Source organism: Gracilinanus agilis, chromosome 3, assembly GCF_016433145.1.
Source record: "Gracilinanus agilis isolate LMUSP501 chromosome 3, AgileGrace, whole genome shotgun sequence".
NCBI classification, from domain to species: domain Eukaryota; kingdom Metazoa; phylum Chordata; class Mammalia; order Didelphimorphia; family Didelphidae; genus Gracilinanus; species Gracilinanus agilis.
In genome coordinates, this window is record NC_058132.1 from 354,658,120 (window position 1) to 354,678,240 (window position 20,121).

At 35.3% G+C, this 20,121-nt stretch overlaps 1 protein-coding gene across 1 annotated transcript in view; it reads left to right on the forward strand.

Moving 5' to 3' along the window:
- Window positions 1–1,251: 1,251 nt before the first annotated feature.
- CD200R1 (CD200 receptor 1) overlaps window positions 1,252–20,121 on the forward strand; it is a 55,368-nt gene continuing 36,498 nt past the window's right edge. Inside the window, exon 1 of the mRNA XM_044669181.1 lies at window positions 1,252–1,318. Within this exon, the coding sequence (XP_044525116.1) occupies window positions 1,252–1,318 (67 nt within the window). The remainder of the gene's footprint in view (window positions 1,319–20,121) is intronic.

Below are 20,121 nucleotides of genomic sequence, written 5' to 3' on the forward strand. Positions count from 1 at the left end.
CTCACTCCAGATCTGGTGCGCTATCCACTGTACTACCCAGCTGTTCTCCCCCCTCCTTTTTTTTTTTCCTTTTAAAAAATTGTACAATGTCTTGCTAGATATTAAGATCAGTTCGCTATCAGTTTACTTTCTTACATTTACTTATAATATACATGAATTGCTATATGTAAATGTGTAGAGGAAAAATATGATGAAAAGATGTGGAAGACGATTGAAAAAAAAGTTTAGAAAGCAGAAGAATCCTCAAAAGCAAAAATGCAAGTTTTTTGTTATCTTTCCTAATTTTAATTTTTTTCTTTGCATTACTGGAGAATTCTATAGAAGTCAAAGGTTTTCAGCATATAGAAGATTCTTTACTTACCTTCCTACATGTGGTCTGTCCTTTCAATAGACAGAATTTAAATGCACTGACTATTGAGTTTATCAGAATAATGGTGCCATGACACATTAAAATTATTCATGAAGAAATATGTAACTAGGGGAAAATATTCAAAATAAAAATTAAAAAAATTATTCACGAAGATCTAAAATGAGATTTCTCTTTGTCATTTTCATTTTTAAATTTAAAAATAACGAACAGCAAATGATGAGATGATGATTATGTCCTTAGTGACACATGAAAATCTCCACTGAAGAATTTATTCATTTTGCATGGGAAAAAGTTGAAGTTACCAGGTTAAAAAAACCCCCCAACCCAAACCTTATTTAAACTTTAGCAGTAAGACCATAAGGCTTCTCAAACTTTAAAAAAAGTTCTGATAATTACCTTGCTAGATCGAGATCATTATATAGCTATATGTATCTTGCTGGGAATAATTCAATGACATGTGTCAGGAATAAATATCCTGCCTTACTGTCTAACCTAAGTCAGAGAAATCCTATTTGTCATCAGTTTGAGTACACTACTGAAAAATTATTCTGTTCACAACAGAACTGAGCGGAGAACCAATGAGCATGCAGACAACTTTGTCAATCAGCTTCCTTGGTTTTTTGTCTCAGCATTTCTTACAGGAAATCTGTTGCTGTGTCAAGTCATAGAAAACAACCCTTCACCCAAGTTACTAATCAGTCAGAAACACATAGTGCTGAAGGAAGAGGCTGGTTGCGGAAGGGGTGCAGGAGGACTAATGGGCTGGGAGCCACTGGCAGGGAGACGAGGGGGTCAAGTTAGAAAAGAACTCACCATGTTCACAGTTCTGTTGCTAGCTGATCGACAAGAAAGTACAGAGTGAAGGGCAAAAAAATATGGAAATGAACCCCATTTGGAAGTCCTTTGGTTTGATGCTGTTGATCATCCTGATTAGCTTCCTAATACCTGGTAAGCCTGAATTCTTGAATGATTAGTGAGCCTTGATCTTAAAGACTGCTAAACTTTGTCTTAGTTTTAGAACTGTGCCAGTTATTTACGTATATGTTTGTGTACATATGTGTATACATTTGTACGTATATGGGGAGGGCTGTCTTTCATGTTTTCTTTAAGCTTTTTCATTTTATTTTTTCTATAATAGCCCCAACATTCTTTGGCTCTGGGTTCACTAGGAGTTGGAACAGATTATCTTTTCTGTTAAACTTATAATTGGATAGCTAAAACGTCTTATCTGTGGTGGAGGTGTGTATTCATCATTGAGAACTGTGGGTTAGAGGAGATATTCTTCAACCTGTGGGTTTCTGTGGGAGTTCTGAGGGGCTAGAATTTGCTCTGCGGGAGTCCTGGTTTCATGTCAAGGTAGGAGTTACTGTAGGAGGAGATCTTGAGGTTTCACTTTGAATAGAAAGGAGTAGCTACAAGAGAATGATATGTGTTTGTATCATTTAACAATCAGATGTGATTAAAATATTTTCCCCTAAGTGTCTAACCTGAAATCTCTTCCAGGCTCTAGAGATAAGAGTTTTGTGTTGTTTTCACCAATGGGAAAATTTAGAAGCTTAAAGACAGAAACCCAAAATAGTCAATGTCAAGAAAATACCTGACTATTCCTGTACCTTAGTAAGCATTTTGAAAAGGGGGCTTCCTCTACTTTTTACTCTGACTTTAATGTTTTTTTTTTTTTAAACAAAGAGTAGCACTATTCATAGTATCACTGTAACAGTCCTTAAGATTGAGATAATGTCTAAACTTATATTGACATTAGGTTGCACACTTTTCCAGTTACTTCTCTGTGACTTGATGCCTCTGGTAGAGAATATTCTGGAAAGTTTCACAAACTTTTGTTTAATGAATGTTTAATGAAAAACTCAGTTTTGGCAGGAAATAGGGATGATTAGTGGGTCTTGATTGAGATGAAAAAAAAAAAATAAGAAAAAAGCACCAGTAAAAAAAAATAGAAATAAAGAAGTTCAAAAGGCAATACAAGCAGGATAAATTTATTCCTCTCTTGTTAAATATAATATATACTTTAAAAATCCAAACCAAATGTAATAGAACTTCATGGTTTCATGTATAATCTTCTTCTTTTGTTCTTTTTAATTGAAATACTTTTGATGATTATATTCATAATAAAATAAATTTAAAAATACCATGGGTTTTAAAAAATGTTTCCATGTTACTCTCAGATTTATAAAATGTTTTTGTTACAATATTCCTGTAAAGGAGTGCAGGTATTATTATCCTTATTTTATAGATGAGTAAACTGAGATTCAGAGAGATTAAATGATTTGCTCAATGTCCTATACGCAATAAGTTTCAGAATCATCATTGAGAAGGGAAAGGAAATATATTACAAATAAGAGATTGTTCTATCAACATTTTTTTTTCATAAATTTTGGATTAAGGACAGAAGACCATGGACCATGGTTTAATTAAGGTGAATCCCTAATCTATGATGTAAGTGTACCTGTAGTATAATCAACAAAATATTTTCTGGATTCTAAATAATAGAGATACTAAAGGACACATGCTGATAAAATGTTCTTGTAGTTTTCTTACAGTGTCCTTCCTACCAGGTACTCTGGGATCCAGTGACAGTGGTCTTCTTCCTTTGCTTGAAAAAAACACTTCATTTTCCTATTCCCTGCAATTTTCTCTGGTTGTCTCCCTTTTCTGAAATGCTCTCCCTCTTCATCTCTGTCTCCTGCTTCTTTGACTTCTTTCAAGTCCCTGATAAAATCCCAGCTTTCCTGATCGTCCTGACTTCTAGTGCTTTCCCTCCATCTATTATTTCCAATTTATCCTGTCTGTAGCTTTTCTGCACATAGTTGTTTACATGTTTTCTCTCTCATTAGATTGTGAGTCCTTAAGAGTAGGGACTGCCTTTCACTGTTTTTTTGTAACCCCAGTACTTTGCACAGTGCCTGGCCCACAGAAGGGTTTAATACACTCATCTTACTGACTTGTCTTTTGTTATTTTAGATCAATTAAAGAAAGCTAATAAGAGCTTTGCAAATATTATAGGACCACATCAATGCCGTTTATTATTATTACTAGGGAAAGAACTAGATCTTTGATTCCACTGATACAGGGAACATCTAGGTGAGGAAATTCTCTATACCAATGTAGATCAGCACCTTCTTTGCAACTTAAATAATTTGTTTTTTTCCAAACCCCTGCACTTCGGTGCATTGTCTCATAGGTGGAAGATTGGTAAGGGTGCGCAATGGGGGTCAAGTGACTTGCCCAGGGTCACTTCCCAGTGGCTGAGGCCGGGTTTGAACCTAAGACCTCCCGTCTCTAGGCCTGACTCTCACTCCACTGAGCTACCCAGCTGCCCCGCAACTTAAATAGTTTTAAAAGAGTGGCCTAGAGAGCACTGAGAGGATAAATGACTTGCTCAGGGTCACAATGACAATATATACCAGAGATAGGAGACTAACTGCTGGTCTTGAGGTTAACTCTCTATTGCCTATATAAAACATATCTAATTACTAGTAATACATACAAATAAATGCAATTGCTTAATTTGATAGATTCTGTTCAGAGGAACTTGACATAATTTTTAGAAAAAAATGTTGATTGTTAGACAGTTTGGGCTGCTGTTTGGTGCTTGGAGTAACTCTGGGACTGTCTTGCCAATGTATATTTCTTTTTCTTTTAAAATATATTTTATTTATTTCATTAAATATTCCCCAATTACATAGTCTTAATAATGTTTTATTTTCCTGCAATTACATATAAACATCTGTTTAAAAACATTTTGAGTCCCAACTTTTCTCTCTCATTCTTACCCTCCCTCTCTCCCTAAGATGGTAAGTATTTCGATATAGATTTTAAGTGTATAATCATGTAAAACATTTTCCCATATTAATCATTTTGTGGAAGAGATCTCAAACAAACAAAAAAAGGTGAAGGAAAGTGAAATATAGCATGTTTTGATCTGCTTTCAGACTCCAATGTACATTTATTGTATGCATGCTTTCCTTTTAAGTCCCCCAGAACAATATCCTTGATAATCAAGAACATCTAATATTACAGTAGAGTTTTATAAGAATGAGTGGGATGTGAAACACATAAATAATTGTGGTAATAGATTGCTCTAAGAATTCCATGACAGTACTGAACTATCATTGCTTATTAGCTAATGACTTTAATTTGAAACATGCTAGTTTCTTATGACCAGTGTTAATGTAAATATTTTTTTACCCCAAGCAATATGGCAGGTAATAGAGTTGGTTTTTCAACAGGCTGTCTTCAAAGAAAAGGAAAAGTAGGCCTAAGCAGTCATGAGTAAAAATTCCTCATATTTTTTACATTTTAATTTATCTACTTTTAAACATCTAAGTTGATGAACAAGATCATGAAGGAGTTATTCATAAATTATTGTAATTAGTTTCTCCCTAGGACTAAGGTTAAAGTTTCATGTTTCAGTTAAGTTCATTATTGCCATTTATGAGTCAGTTATTTTGAAGAGGACTTGCTTATCTAGGATATCTAGGGTCATTCTAGGAGACATATTTTTTCCTTTTCTTTTTTTTTCTGGCTAATTCTCATATTCCACTAGAGGTCAGGCAAGTAGCAAGAAAAGGGGGTGAGATCCCATCATATTTGCTTTATCAATAAAGTCCTATAGTCTTGTGAGAGAGGGGCAACCCAGATTTTTTGAAGGTTATACTAAATACAGAGTAAGCTTGGCATTTAGGGAGCTGGTGGACTTGGGAGGATGACTTTGACAATGGTTTAATTTTTGAGGACCAGTTTGTATAGGTGCATTCCTTGATTGGCTGTGAGCTAATAAATATTTTGCTTAGAGTTACTCTTGAAGACTATTTATTAAGGTTTAGAGTCAAAGTTCTTACATGAGATCCTCTTAGTGTGTGAAATTGGATAGCAAAAAATTACTTTCTTATTTCAATATAGTTGGTTTCCTTTGTAATATTAGGAATTGGATTATTATTTTTTTGCATTTAAAATCATATTATATTAGGAATTGGATTATTATTATTATTATTATTATTATTTTGCATTTAAAATCACTATTCTGAGAAAAAGCCCACAGGCTTCAAAGGATTAAGAGTCAATGGCATAAGAGATGAAGAATCTGTGTTTTAGATGGATTACATGAATGGAGGTGGTGTTGGTGATGTTAGAGGATGGGGTAGGGTATCCACATTGAGGAAAGAATAGATTTTTGAAATACTAGAAAAAACTAAACCTCATAAAAGTTAAGTGGTCAACCAGCCCAAGGTCAACCAAGTCAATTAGTGTATTCATGGCTGAGCTGGGATTCATACTCAGACCTTCTGATACCCAAGTCTAAGCCACACTGATTTCCAGCATTTCACTGGGTACGTGTGAACTGCCCAGTACCTACCCTTTTATCCTTCTCTCAAGTATCAAGAAGGAATTTGTAGGGATCAGCTGGGTGGCTCAGTGGATTGAAAGCCAATCTAGAGATCTAGAGACAGGAGGTCCTGGGTTTTAATCTGGCCTCAGACATTTCCCAACTATTTGATCCTGGGCAAGTCACTTAACCCCCATTGCCTGGCCCTTACTGCTCTTGTGCCTTTGAACTAATACACAGTATTGATTCTAAGATGGAAGGTAACTGTTTAAAAAAAAAAGAGAGAGAGAAGGAATCTGTAAAATAAAAATAGTAGTATTTATATTTAGCTTAAAAGGAAATACTTGGTCAACATTAAAGGACTCTAACTATAAATATGTTATTAAGGTAAAAATGGAGAAACATGAAGGAACTCACAATAGACTAATTTATTGAATAGGGGAGAAAATTCACTTCACAGTGACATAAAGGGAATCCAATTCAATTAATTTTGACAATTAAATTAAACAAATCATCTTTCTACATTCTGATCAGTGTAAAATCAACCTGAGTAATGCTGAGTTATGCTAAATCTAATCATTCTTCCCTTGTGACCAATTAAATACACATTTACAATCTGTCTGGCCCTAGTTAGGGTAGTTGGTAGTCATGGTAGTCATGATCCGAAGAATTTTGTCTAGTTGCTAGCTAGCTGCTAGTTATGCTGAATGGGATTTGGGGTTCATTTTGTGGCTTTATTTGCCCCATGCTGCAACAAACTGAACTACTGACTTTTAAAAATTACTATCTTGGATACCCAGGTATAATTTATGTTATAGTTTCACTAAAATACTGAATTTTGCACTCCTCAATAAAGGAACATTGTTAGGTTGTTTTGTTTTTGTTTTTGTTGTTGTTGTTGAATCATTTCAATCATGTCTGATTCTTCATGACCTCATTCGGGATTTTCTTGGCAAAAATACTGGAATGGTTTGCCATTTCCTTCTCCAGCTCATTTTATAGATGAGGAAATGGAGGCAATAGAGTTAAGTGACTTGCCCAGGGTCACACAGCTAGAAAGTCCTTGAAGCTTGAGATGAGTCTTCCTGACTCCATGCTTGGCACTATTCATTATACCACTTAACTGCCCCTGTTGCTTTTTAAATAACGATAATGAAATAGATACACAAAAAAGACATGCAATTCCCTCACCTTAGATACTAGAATCCTCATTTGTTGATGTCACTAATGCTCCAGGGTTTATACATTGACTCAGATCCTGGCAAAATGTAAGGAATATTCCTTACATTTTGCCAGGATCTGAGTCCAGATTCAAGTGCAGATTCTGATTTATATTTCCTTTTTTTAAAACGAGCTGTCATTTGGTGGTGGTGGTAAGCATATATCCCTTCACTTAGGGCAATTAGCTGACATAATGAATAGAGCTTTAGATCTGAATTCAGGAAAACATGAGTTCAAATTTGGCCTCAGACACATAATAGCTGTGTGATCCTGGGCAAGTCACTTAACCCTCATTGCCTAGCCCTTACCACTCTTCTGCCTTAGAACCAATACACAGTATTGATTCTAAGATGGAAGGTAAGGGTTTAAGAAGAAGAAATACACACTATTTGGATAATTAGTGACATTTCTGAGTTTGTGACTCAAACATCCCTGTAGCCTATAAAAAGAAATAAATTGGTATATGATTACATCTGAAAACAATCTAGTTCCAATAGCTTCTTTGACTTTTCTCCACTGGGGCTATCCCCTGAGCAATGGCACTCTAATAAGCCCAAATTAAACATATGATGAACAAAAAGAAAAAAGAGAAGAATAAATTCTCTTTTTGTTATACTCAACAGATCATATTTTAGACAAACAATCCTCATGTCTCTTTTGAATTACTTAGTTTTAGCTTAAATATTCTCTTTTCCTAGGCAAAGTACTTTTTGCTGTCTTTGGACAAATTCTATTTAGAAATAACTGCTAAGTGTGACTTAAAATTGGAAACTGCTCACTCTGTAGTTAAGTTTCCTTCCTTTTTGGAAGTAAGCACTTGGAACTAAAATATTCAGTAAATTAAGATTTGACCACAAGACTTGCTGATGAGAAGGGCTAGTTTTAATGTTTCCTTCATTTAGAAAATTTCTTTATAGCCTGCATCTAAAAGTAAAATTTTTATTTGTTTTTTTTTTCTATTTGTTCTTCTTGTACAATAACTTAAAAGTTCGCTTTACACAAGGGCCACCTATAATGGACCAAAAGAAATAGATAAAATTTAAAATCCCTAGAGTGGAAGAGGCTTAATAATAGAGGTAGGGTTGAATGGCTGACACTGGCTAGGTATGTTGAAATGAATATGAGAATTTAGATCAGAATATTCAGTGGGTCAGTAAGGTCTCAATTACCATTTATCCTTGTTATTGGACCACTTACTTTTAAAAAAATCTTAGGCTGAAAGTAGGATTATGTGTGTAACAATCCCCTGGGAGTACCTTCAAAAATACAAATCTCTTTTATAGCATCCTGAGTGTTTACCTACGCTTGAAAGGTTAAAAAGTCAAAACCTTTTTTTATCTCTGTATTCAGTAGTTCATTGAATTTTTTAAATTAGAAGGAACTCAGATATCATCTTGCTCAGCCTACTTGTTTTACTGATGAGGAAATAGGCCTCAAGTGATTTAGAGACCGTTAAGTGGTTAAGTGTCCAAGATTATTTGGAAAACAATTTCAAGAAAACTTTGAATGTGAAATTTAGGTCATCTGATTTCTTAACCATTGTTTTATCTGCTTTATCAGTACATTGGTTCTCTGCATAAATTAATTATAACCTGTAAGTATTGGAAAGAATCTTTTTTGTTGGTTATCAGACTTTAATGGTCTGTGGATCGTGTCAGCAAGAAAAAAGACTACCATAGATGAATCACTTAACCCAGATGTTTCTATTTGATATAAGTATTTCAGTAGAATTATTTAAAATGGATGTACTTTTAATGACATACCAATAAAAAGACCTCTAATAATAAATTTCACATTTATTTCAAAGAGAATAGTCATTGCCTTTAAAAAAATCCTTTACCTTCTGTCTTAAAATTGATGTTAAGTAAGAAAAGCTAGAAGGATTAGGCAATGGACAAATGGGCAAAGTGACTTGCCCAGGGACACATAGCTAGGAAGTATCTGAATCTAGATTTGAACCCAGGACCTCTCTCCTCAAGGCTTGGCTCTTTATCTTTTGAGCTGCCTAACTGCCCCCTAGTCATTGCTTATTGATATAAAAGAGCTGGTCAGCTGGAATAATTTTGGGGAAATTGATCTAGGTTCTTTGAGAGTCCAGGGAGAATCTTTTCTTTTTTTAAATTAAATCCTTACCTTCCTTCTTGGAGTCAATACTGTCTATTGGCTCCAAAGCAGAAGAGTGGTAAGGGTAGGCAATGGGGGTCAAGTGACTTGCCCAGGGTCACACAACTAGGAAGTGTCTGAGGCCAGATTTGAACCTAGGACCTCCCATCTCTAGGCCTGGCTCTCAATCCACTGAGCTACCCAGCTGCCCCCTGACCCTAACTGTTTTTAATGACCACTTGTGCCCAATATGTGATAGTGCCTTCTGAACACTTATTGGACTGTTTATTTGCAGCTGAACACATGGTACCCTGACTCCAATACTGTGATGTCATTGTCGTCTAGAACAAAGGATGAGCGACATAGGAGAAGTGGGGGACAAGGAAGAGATTCAATCAGATTCTACGATCTAGTCATCAGCAGACTGGGAGGAAGGGGTGTAGTTTCACCAATAGCATATTCAGGAAAAAAATTTTTTTTCCCGCCAAAATAGGTATAGAAATAAATAAATGCATGAGCATTTATTAAATACTGACTATGTGCAGGTACTGTGCTAATCAGTGGAAAAGAAATATAAGCAAGCCCTCTTCTCAAGGGATTTATTCTCCTAATAGAAGGCAACTCATATGGGAGTGGGATCCAAGGAGGAATATTTTGGATAGAGAAGTCAAAAGGAATGGCAATCGGAATCATAGGGAATGACTGACATATCCTTTCCAGGAACAATAGTATTGAATGGATTATTAGCATCAGCTTGAAAAAAACACAGAATGACCAAAGCAATTGCAAAAATAGAACATATCTTTAATCAGGACAAGAGAGACAATTTTCTTATGGCCACAGAAGCTCCAAGATGCTGGGAACACCGTCTCTGTGAAAGACACCAATGATGGGAATTTCTATAGAATTAACTAGGATTTATATTTATGTTAGGGAATATATGAAAGGAAGGACAACTGACTTGGCAGAGACCTGATACAATAAGAGAAACTAAGCAGATAAAAAGGGGATTTCAGCTTTGACTACATCCGCTACTCCTATCCAGGGTGCACAATGTGTGCTTGATGGTTTATTGTTCAATCTGGGACAAAGGCCAGTCTAGGAGTTTCTTGAAGGCTTATAAGCTAAATTTGAGGTTTCATAAAAGAAGATTGTTACTATGCTTGCCTAGACAGGGATAGCTGGCTAACTAGCTAGTTTGATGAAGTAATTATGAAGTACTTAATACTTTCCAGGAATTGTTCTAAGAGCTGGAGTCAGAAAAGGAGATGGGGGGAAAGGAGGAAAGAGATGGAGAACAAAAGGTCATGAAATCTACACTGACCCTTCCAGGACTGCTAAATAAAGTGCCAGAATAATCTTGTACAGTGGAGGTGCTAGTTGAAAACAATTTATTTAACACAACCCAAACATCATTGGACATGGAAAGAGTCAGTCAAAAGACAGATTTGATCTAAAAGATGATAGTTATTCTAGCTCAATGTGGCTGTCCTGACTTACAAAACTGTTGAAAATATACAAAATTGCTGTAGATTCATGTGGGGAAGAGATTACTCAAGACCTAAAATTCAGAGAAAGAAGCAACAGATGCCAGCTAAGTAGACACAGTAGCCCAACACGTGGCATTAGAAGCTCTGCCAAATAGCAAATAGCCTCAGAAATAGAGGAGTATTTCAACTGAGGTGCAACCACAGGAGTGTAAACCATCTGGGCCATGGGGGTCCCTTTCTCACCAGTAGCATGGGGGCAATCTGTGGTAAAGTGTCCCATTGTGTGTGTGTATGCATGTGTTTTTCCTTGTTATTTACTTTGGTATTTTGTTTAATTGTCATTGCCAATTAATATTTCCTCTGCTCTGGCAAAATGGAAACTTAGAGGGGATACGTAAGTTGTGTTTTTTTTAAAAAATTGATATGGATTCCAAAATGTATCTTAAACCTGGACATGGGTCACATTGAAGAGGCCATGGGCTATATAAGTACTAATACAAGACTAACAGTTCAAGGAGCAGTTCATGGATTACCTAGAAATCCCTCAAAAACTACAAATAGTCTCCAGGTAATACTTTCATACTGTTTTTTAGATGATATGTAGTTTACTCTTTTGCACTTAGATAAAAGCATCTAAACCAATCATTTAATGATTTAATTTGCTCTAAGAAATGAGTTCCTATGAGAGCTAGCTGTAGCTTATCCTAGGATCTAAAAATTATACCAGGAAACTTTTCCAATATGTTCCCTACAATCCCAACTTAGAAATTTAGGGGATGTAGATGCTAAGTGGGAATTTCAAATGTTCAGTGAAAGATTTCCTTATTTTTTTTAGTTATTTATGGAATTGATCTTATTGTTGCCTTTTGTTTTTAATGCTAGTCACTTCTACATATAGAAATATCCCCTGCTCCCTACCTAAAACTGAACCTTTCCTTGTAATGAAGAAAAGTAGTTAAGCAACAACAATAGATACAGTGACTATATCTGATGATGTATACAACATTTTGCTTTCATGATTCCATTCTATATCCTCTTTTTTTCTCACTCTATATTATTTCACTTGGTGATCTCATCAGTTCTCATGGATTGTATTATCATTTCTTTGCTGACAATTCTGACATCTACTTGTTCAGTCCTTACCTCTCTGCTGACCTGACATCTTAAACTGAAGATATTCAAACTGAACTTATCTTTCCTTTCAAACCCTTCCCCTTTCCAAACCTCTATTATTGTTCACGCCAACATCATTCTCCTAGTCACTGAGGCTCACAGCCGTCATCTTTGGCTCTTCATTCTCCCTCACTTTCCATGTCCAATCTGTTGCCTGTCAAATTTATCTTCATAACATCTCTCTTTTTTTTAAACCCTTAACTTCTGTGTATTGTCTCATAGGTGGAAGAGTGGTAAGGGTGGGCAATGGGGGTCAAGTGACTTGCCCAGGGTCACATAGATGGGAAGTGTCTGAGGCCGGGTTTGAACCTAGGACCTCCCTTCTCTAGGCCTGATTCTCAATCCACTGAGCTACCCAGCTGCCCCCATAACATCTCTTACTTATGCCCCCTTCTCTACCTTGATACTATTGCCACTCTGGACCATGTCACCTTATATCTGGACTATTGCAATAGCTTGTTGATTGGTCTTTTGGCCACAAGTTTCTTCCCACTCCAGTCTATCCTCTACTGAGCTGGCAAAATTATCCATGTCTGATTGTGTCACTATCCTCGATAAACTTCATTGGCTCCCTGTCATATGATCATGTCACTTTCTTACCTAATAAACTCCATTAGTTCCCTATTATCTCCAGAACCAAATATAAAATCATGTATTTGATAAACCCTTTTAAAGTTTCTTTCCCCAACTTTCTAGGCTGCTTATACCTTCTCCCCCACCCATTTCCATATAATTTAGGAAGATTGGCTTCCTTTCCTTGAGTAAGATACTAAATCTCCTAACTTCTGGTATTTTCTTTGTCTTTCCCTCAGGCATAGAAAAATTCTCGCTCCTTATCTCTGTTTACTGGCATCTTTGGCTTCCTTTAAGTATCAATGATCTCAGTGTAAATAATAACACACACCTTTCTCTTAGAGGAAAGGCAAAAAATTATCTGTCAGTTAATATACATTTATTAATTAAATAACTGTGCCTACTATGTACCAGACATTGCTAAGAGCAGAAGATAAAATCACAGGAAATCTTTCTCAATCCCTCTTAATTCTATTTCCTTCCCTCTGTTGATTATTCCCAGTTTATCCTATATGTAGCTTGTCTACATGTGGTTGTTTTCATGTTCTCTCCCCTATTAAACTATGAGTGACTTGCAGGCAGGAATTGTATTTTGTTTTTCTTTATATCCTCTGCTCTTAGCAGTGTCTGGTACATAGTGGGCACAGTTATTTAATTAATAAATGTCTATTGACTAGCATATAATTTTTTGCCTTTCTACTAAGAGAAAGATGTGTGTGATATTATTTACTCTGAGATCATTGTTATTATTTTCAGTTAAATTTCCTTTAGTTATCTTTTAATTTACTTTGTTGTAGTCATTATATTTGCTATTATTCCCGGTTCCATTTATTTTATCTGAATTATTTCATATAAATCCCACCATGCTTCTTTGAATTTACCATATTCATAATTTCTAACTATGACATTTGATTATATTCCAATTTCTGTTGTAATTTGTAATGATGCTTGTTGATTGACTAACCTACAATAGATTTTTGAGACTTTCTGCAATCAGTAGATACTTATTTGGTGCCTTGTTTTTGTTATCACATAGCAAACTGTTATTAGTATTTTGATATGCATTGGAAGTTTGTTTCTGACTTTGACCTTCATTGGCTACATATAAAGAAATGGAATTTTTGAGTCAAAGGTGCTGGGTCAAAATAATATAGTTGCTTTTCTTAAGTAATTTCAAATGAAAAACCAGATCAGTTGATTCAATTCACAGTTCTACCAACAGTCTATCTTCTCATCTTTTGTAGCTTTTTCAAGGTGTGAGGTAAAACCTCAGCATTGTTTACATTTACATTTCTTTTTATTAGTGATTTAGAGCATATTTAACATATGGGGGTTGATGATTTATACTTTTCTGGAAAATGGTTTGTTCACATTTTTCATTAGGCCTTTGAGGAGATTTTAAGGTTGCTTTTTCAAACACTCATATGCCAGGAAATTTAGAGTAAAGGTTCCCTAGGCACCTCACTTGAGTCAGAGTATATGTTTGCAATAAAAAAAATCTTGAGAATGTCCAGAAAAATATATCACTTGTACATTGTCATAAATAAAGTTTGCTCTAGCATAGAGTTTGAATTTCCTGAGTTTTATGGTACTGATTAAGATCTCAAGCAAAATGTACTCATTATTTGAGATGTGATCTCAGAGCTTAGGGTGCTCTGAAAAAAAAGTGCACTGTGTAAATTTATAAGATTATTAGGCTTTCTGTAAGGCTTTGACATGTATTATGATTCATTCATCATAATTTCTCATTGCATACATGTTAGTAAACATTAATTTTCTTTAACAAAACGAGGACACTAATATCTAGATCAATAATTGAATTGTATGAATTTAAGTTCATGTATAATGAGCAGAACTAAGAAAAGAAAATGTATTCTCTCCTTTTCCTTCACTTATTATTTAATTCATAATGATTTATTATTATATTCCAAATATCTTTAATCATTTGTTGGAAACTGCTAAATGTGAGATTTAATGTTTGAAAGAAGCAGATGTCCAACTGTGATTTATTTGGGAAAAATATAAAAAGGAATAATCATTGGAAAAATTAATGAGGATCAATCAATGAATAATCAGGAGCCCATTGCCAATTCTAAAATGATTTGATAAAAACTTAAAAATTATACTCATCCATTTAAATATTTGTTTTTCATGATGACAGAAATCAATCAGCTTTTGCTAATCATATATTATGTGCTAAGCATTGTGCTAATTGTTGGAGATACAAAAAATTAAGCAAAAGATAGTCCCTGACCTCTGGGATTTCATAACCTGGGAACTTTTACAATTTATCTGAATCTTTTATATTTAATTTGATATTTTTAGTTCTGTTTTCCTGGGTCAAAAATAAGTTAAATATTTAAATTGCAAAGGAAGATTATGCCTAATTCAATTTCTTTTCTTTTTCTTAAAAAAAAAATCCTCACCTTCCATCTTAGAATCAATATAATGTATTGGTTCCAAGGCAGAGAATGGTAAGGGTTAGGCAAAGGGAATTGAGCCATTTGCCCAGGGTCACAAAGCTAGGAAATATTTGAGGTCAGATTTGAACCCAGGACCTACCATCGCTGGGTCTAGCTCTCAACCACTGAGCCATCTAGCTGTCCCTCTTGCCCTTATTCAATTTTTCATGGCCATTGGAATATAGACAATGTGATGCTTAGATATTTCTGTAGATCCTTGATCTTATCAGTGTGGATGCCCATGTTCTGCTGTTATGGGCAGGTAAATGATGCCTTTAATTTTTCAGTGTTAGTGTTGTAAACTCCCAGAAAGCAGATGAAACATATTGATCTACCACGTAAATCCCTGTATGCAGTTCATTAAATGACTACAACATATAAACAAACAAACAAAAAAACACTCAAAGCAACTGACCTCTGAGTAGATAAAACAAAACAAAACAAAAAAACAACCAACCACATTACTGGTGCCAGAGAATAGAAATCCATATATATTACATACTTAGATGTAACTAATTCTTACAATAGTACTATGAAAAGAGAAGTCACTGCAGGGTAAATGGTGAGGGCATTCACTAAATGCACTAAAATTCACTTAAAGGGGAGGTGAGGGCCCAGAATTTAAGTTTATGCTATTGTATAAATCCAAACGCACTCACAAATTTCACCATCAGACAATAAACTCTGCAATATTAAATAATTAAAAGTGCTATATTATGAAACACTTATTTGCTGATCATATTCTATAATAGAATTATATAGCTCTTGATACTAAAAGAGGCCTCTAAAAATTATCATGTTCAGCCTTCTTCCCTCAAAAAGGTAAAGTTTTGTTATCTTTATTTTATGAATGAGGTGACCGAGACCAATCAAGGAGAAGTAGGTTATATGGTAAGTGTCCTATTTGGCATCAAATTACAGGGCAGTTTTATAACAATGTTTTGCAAGTTAGCCAATTCTTAGGAATTAAAATGGAAATCATTATTGTGAATATCATTTTTGTTGGCATAGAATATATAGAAAATGAATAATAGCAGAGAACAAAAAGACGATAGATGTAATGAAACCAGCTTCAGTATTTAAAGGCATTTAAATTGATATTTTAGATTAGAGGTATAAACAACAAGGGCTTTACCTCAAGTTTTCCTATCTCTAAAGTGAAGAGAGAAATTTTGAATGGGAGAATAAAAACATTTGGGATAAATAGTGCTATCACATTATTTTAATTTTTAAAAGCCAGTTCAATTGGAAAGAAAATGGACATCCATCACTTACAGGATAACTGGAAAGACTATGATCTGGGCATACAATAGAGTATTATTGAATCATAAGAAATGACTTATATAAGAAATTCAGAGATGGGAGAATTTATATGAGTTGTTGAAGAGTAAAGTAAGCAGACCCCAAAGTTCCTAAAATAATGACTATAATAACGTAAAGGAAAAGAATTCTCAAAGGAAGCTGACCTCTAAGTAAATTATTGTTCTCTTGTGTCTAACTCTTTGTGACCCCATTTGAGATTTTCTTGGCAAAGATACCAGAGTAGTTTGCCATTTTCTTTTCTAGCTCATTTTAGAGATGAGGACAAACTGAGGGAACCAAGTTAAGTGACTTGCCCAGGAACCCATAGCCAGTATGTGTCTGAGGCCAGATTTGAACTCAGAAAGATGAGTCTCCCTGACTAGGCTCAACACTCTATCCACTGTATCATCCAACTGCCTGTATGAGTAAATTTTTTAAAATCCTTAATAAATCATTGGGGCCTCAGAGAATAAAAAATGAAGTATATTTTTCTTTTTTCATCAGACGGGAAACTGACTCCTATAACTGAATGTTGAACACATCCTCAGATGCAGTCCCTGTATTAAGTTTTTTTTTTCTTTCTGAATTCTTTTTCTTTGTTATAAGAGAGAATTCAATCTGGTGTAGGAGAAGGGCTATTCCCTCCTCTATATCTTGTATGCATAAATGAAAAAAATTTTCTAGAAAGGAAAAGCAATAGATTCGAAGGTTTAGAGCCTGGAGGTTATTTAATTCAATCTTCTTACTTTATAAATGAAGAAATTGAAAATCAGAAGGTTTGTGACATCCAAAACAAATCTTAGACTTGAACTCAAATCCTTTGTGCCTAAAGCCAATTGTTTTTCTGCTAAATCCCAATTTCTGAAGGATGTACCACTGGGTCGAGGAGAAAGAGGAATGGATACCTAACTACTAGAAATCTACCCTGTGCTAAAGCTAACTAAAGGTTATTTGACGGTAATTATTATTCAAGATGACGATGATTATTCAGAATGAATACTAACTTATTCACAAGGCTTTGAATCAGATAATTTAACATGTATCATTAAACTACAGAATAGAGAGCTGAAGTGGGAGATGGGAAATAGCAGTTAAAAATGGGGAGCCCATAAGCAGGGGGAAAATAGCAAGTTAAGCCTTAGGGAAAAACTGATATTAAATTAGTGGTACAGTACACAAAATTGTGTGGTACAGCAGATAAAGGGGCAATCTTGGAATCAAGAAGACCTCAGTTTAAGTCCAGCCTCAGATACTTACTAGCTGTATAACACTGGCTAAGACACTTACCTCTATTGCCTCAGTTTCCTCATCTGTCAAATGAGCTGGGGAATGAAATGGCAAACCAGTCCAGTGTCTTTGCCAAGAAAACCCTAGATGGGGCCATGAAGGATCAGACATGTCTGAAATAACTGAACAACCACAGACAGTAGTGGCACTAATGAAGCTTACTTTAAAAAAAAAGAAATTTCATGGATTATGAATATAAAATGGTGTTAATTTTTATTATTTCATAAAAACGAATGCGTTCATATAAGAAACAGATCTATTGTTCTGTCTGTGAAAAGTTAATGAGGTCTCATGCATCACTGGTACCAGTTACTAGTCAACAAGGCAGAGAATTTAGGATCATATTTAAAAGTCTCTTAAGAGCTCAACCTGAGGTTTCAACTTCCTCTAAGTGATGTAGATGTCAGGAAAGCAATAATAGTAAACATCGTGGTAGCCGAACCAAAAGAGGAGAAATCTTGAGTTTATGTCAGAGCAAAGTAACTATGTTTTATAACTGGCAAATCGTTATAATTATTTTCAAAATTTTATCAGAATACCATGATGAGGAGTTGAGCACTTAGTTTCATTGAAATGGATGTAGCTGTTTGGCTTATGGGAAGAGAGGAAGGAAGGTGGTGATGAGGTTGGGATGGTGATCATGAGACAAACAAAAAAAAAAAGAAAGAAAAGTACATCAATGAAACATTTTTTTAATACAAAGAAGAGAGCAGAAGGAAAGGCCTCAAACAAGTAGAACCAAGTTGGAAGCCTCTCCTAAATTAAGAAAGTTTCAAGTCATACATAGTATAAATTAATTATTGCATACAGTCTCAGTCTGTTCTTTACATATGGAGATGTTCATATTTGTTGATGATTGCCAAATTTGTCACCACTGGATCAATATGTTTTAAGAAGGAGTTAGAACCATTGGGGTGATGATTAAACTTAAAAGAAGAAAAGAAAACATGTTAGGACCTCAAATTTTGAAAATTTTCTATCGCAAATCAAGGAATTATAGATCTGGAAGGGCATTTAGAGAATATTTGTGTAGCTTCTGGACACTTTCTTCTGACAAAACAGATCCCCTAGAACTGATGTTGTTGTTGTTAGTTGTTTCTGTTGGGTCCAACTCTTCGTGACCCCATCTGGAGTTTTCTTGGCAAGGATACCTGGAATGACTTGTCACTTCCTTCTCTCCAGCTCTTTTGACAGATGGAGAAACTGAGGCAAACAGCGTTAAACGACTTGCCTGAAGTCACTTAGCTAGTATTTGAGGTCAGATTTGAAATCAGGAAGATGAGTCTTCCTGACTCTAGACCTGTCACTCTAACCACTATGCTACTTAGATGCCCCCCTAAGAAGAGACACCTGAGTTTTAAGGCACTCTGTGGGTTTGAATCCCCTCCAACCTACAGATCATAAGCCTTTCCTGATGTGGTTTACTTTTTCTTGTAGTCAGCTAGAGGACACAACTAGTTCAAAGTTAAGTCATTTAATGTAATAGTAATAAAAGTCACATTAGAATATTCTCCCATAAATCTTACATGCACTCTTCTACAAATACAGAGACCCACTTGATAGGGCCATCCATCCTGCCAGCAGTTAGGTATAGTTCCTAGAATCTCTTCCTAAAATGCACACTGACATCTTAATCAGATGCCTTTCCCACCAAAGAAAGCAAGATGGACTAAGCCTACAGATTAAATTTAAATCTTTGATTTTCTTATTGCAAAATCTAGGGACAAAACGAGAGATTCTGGATAGTCAAAATTCTCATCTTATTTATAATAGCTTAGGTGGTCTCCTTCTTAGTGTTTCTGTATAAAGTCTCTCAATAAACACCTGTAAGTGAATCAAAAAGTGTCTCAGGGTGGCTAGGTGGTGTGGTAGATAGAGGACTATACCTGGAGTCAGGAAGACTCATCTTTCTTAGCTCAGTTCTGGCCTCAGACACTAGTCATGTGGCCCTAGGTAAGTCACTTAAATGTGCTTAACTCAGTTTCCTCATCTATCAAATGAGTTAGAGAATGAAATGGCAAACTACTATCATTGCCAAGAGAACTCCAAATGGGATCACAGAGTCAGACAGGACTAAAGCACTGAACCACATAAAGCTTTTTCCATAAGTAGATTAAAAAGTAGTAAGGGTGATTATCATAGAGAAAAATCTTATGAGGTAGTTAGGGTTAACTAACACCCGCTCTTGTGTGGCAAATAGCAAAAAACTCTAGGTATATAATGATAACCCAGAATAATCCATGTTGTTATTTCAATTAGTGCCAATTATTGGATTGGGAATTGGTATAGAAAAAATATTTGAAATGGATTTTACTGGATCTCTCTCTTTAGTAACGCGAACAAGATAATATAGCTTTTATTATATTTAGAAGAATTAGCTAGTGACTCAGAAGGAAGCGATGTGCTATTTCTGATGACCATTTTTGCCATGATGTGAAGCACCCCAATTATGGAAGTCTCTGCAGTGTCAGATTTTGCAGAGTCATGTCTGTTCAAGGCCTATAATGTGGGTGGTATGCTTTTGTCTAGGCATATGATAATGAAAATTTTGGAAAGGAAAATTTTAGTGCTCAAAGTGAGTCAGAAGTTTCACTAGTACTAAAATAAGAAAGTGAACATGCTTCTCATTCTGACTTTGTCCTAAATAATAGTCTCTCTCTCTTTCTCTCTCTCCCTCCCTCTCTCTCCCTCCCTCCCTCTCTCTCTCTCTCTCTCTCTCTCTCTCTCTCTCTCTCTTTCTCTCTCTCTCTCTCCCTCCCTCCCTCCCTCCCTCCCTCCCCCCTTCTCTCTCTCTCT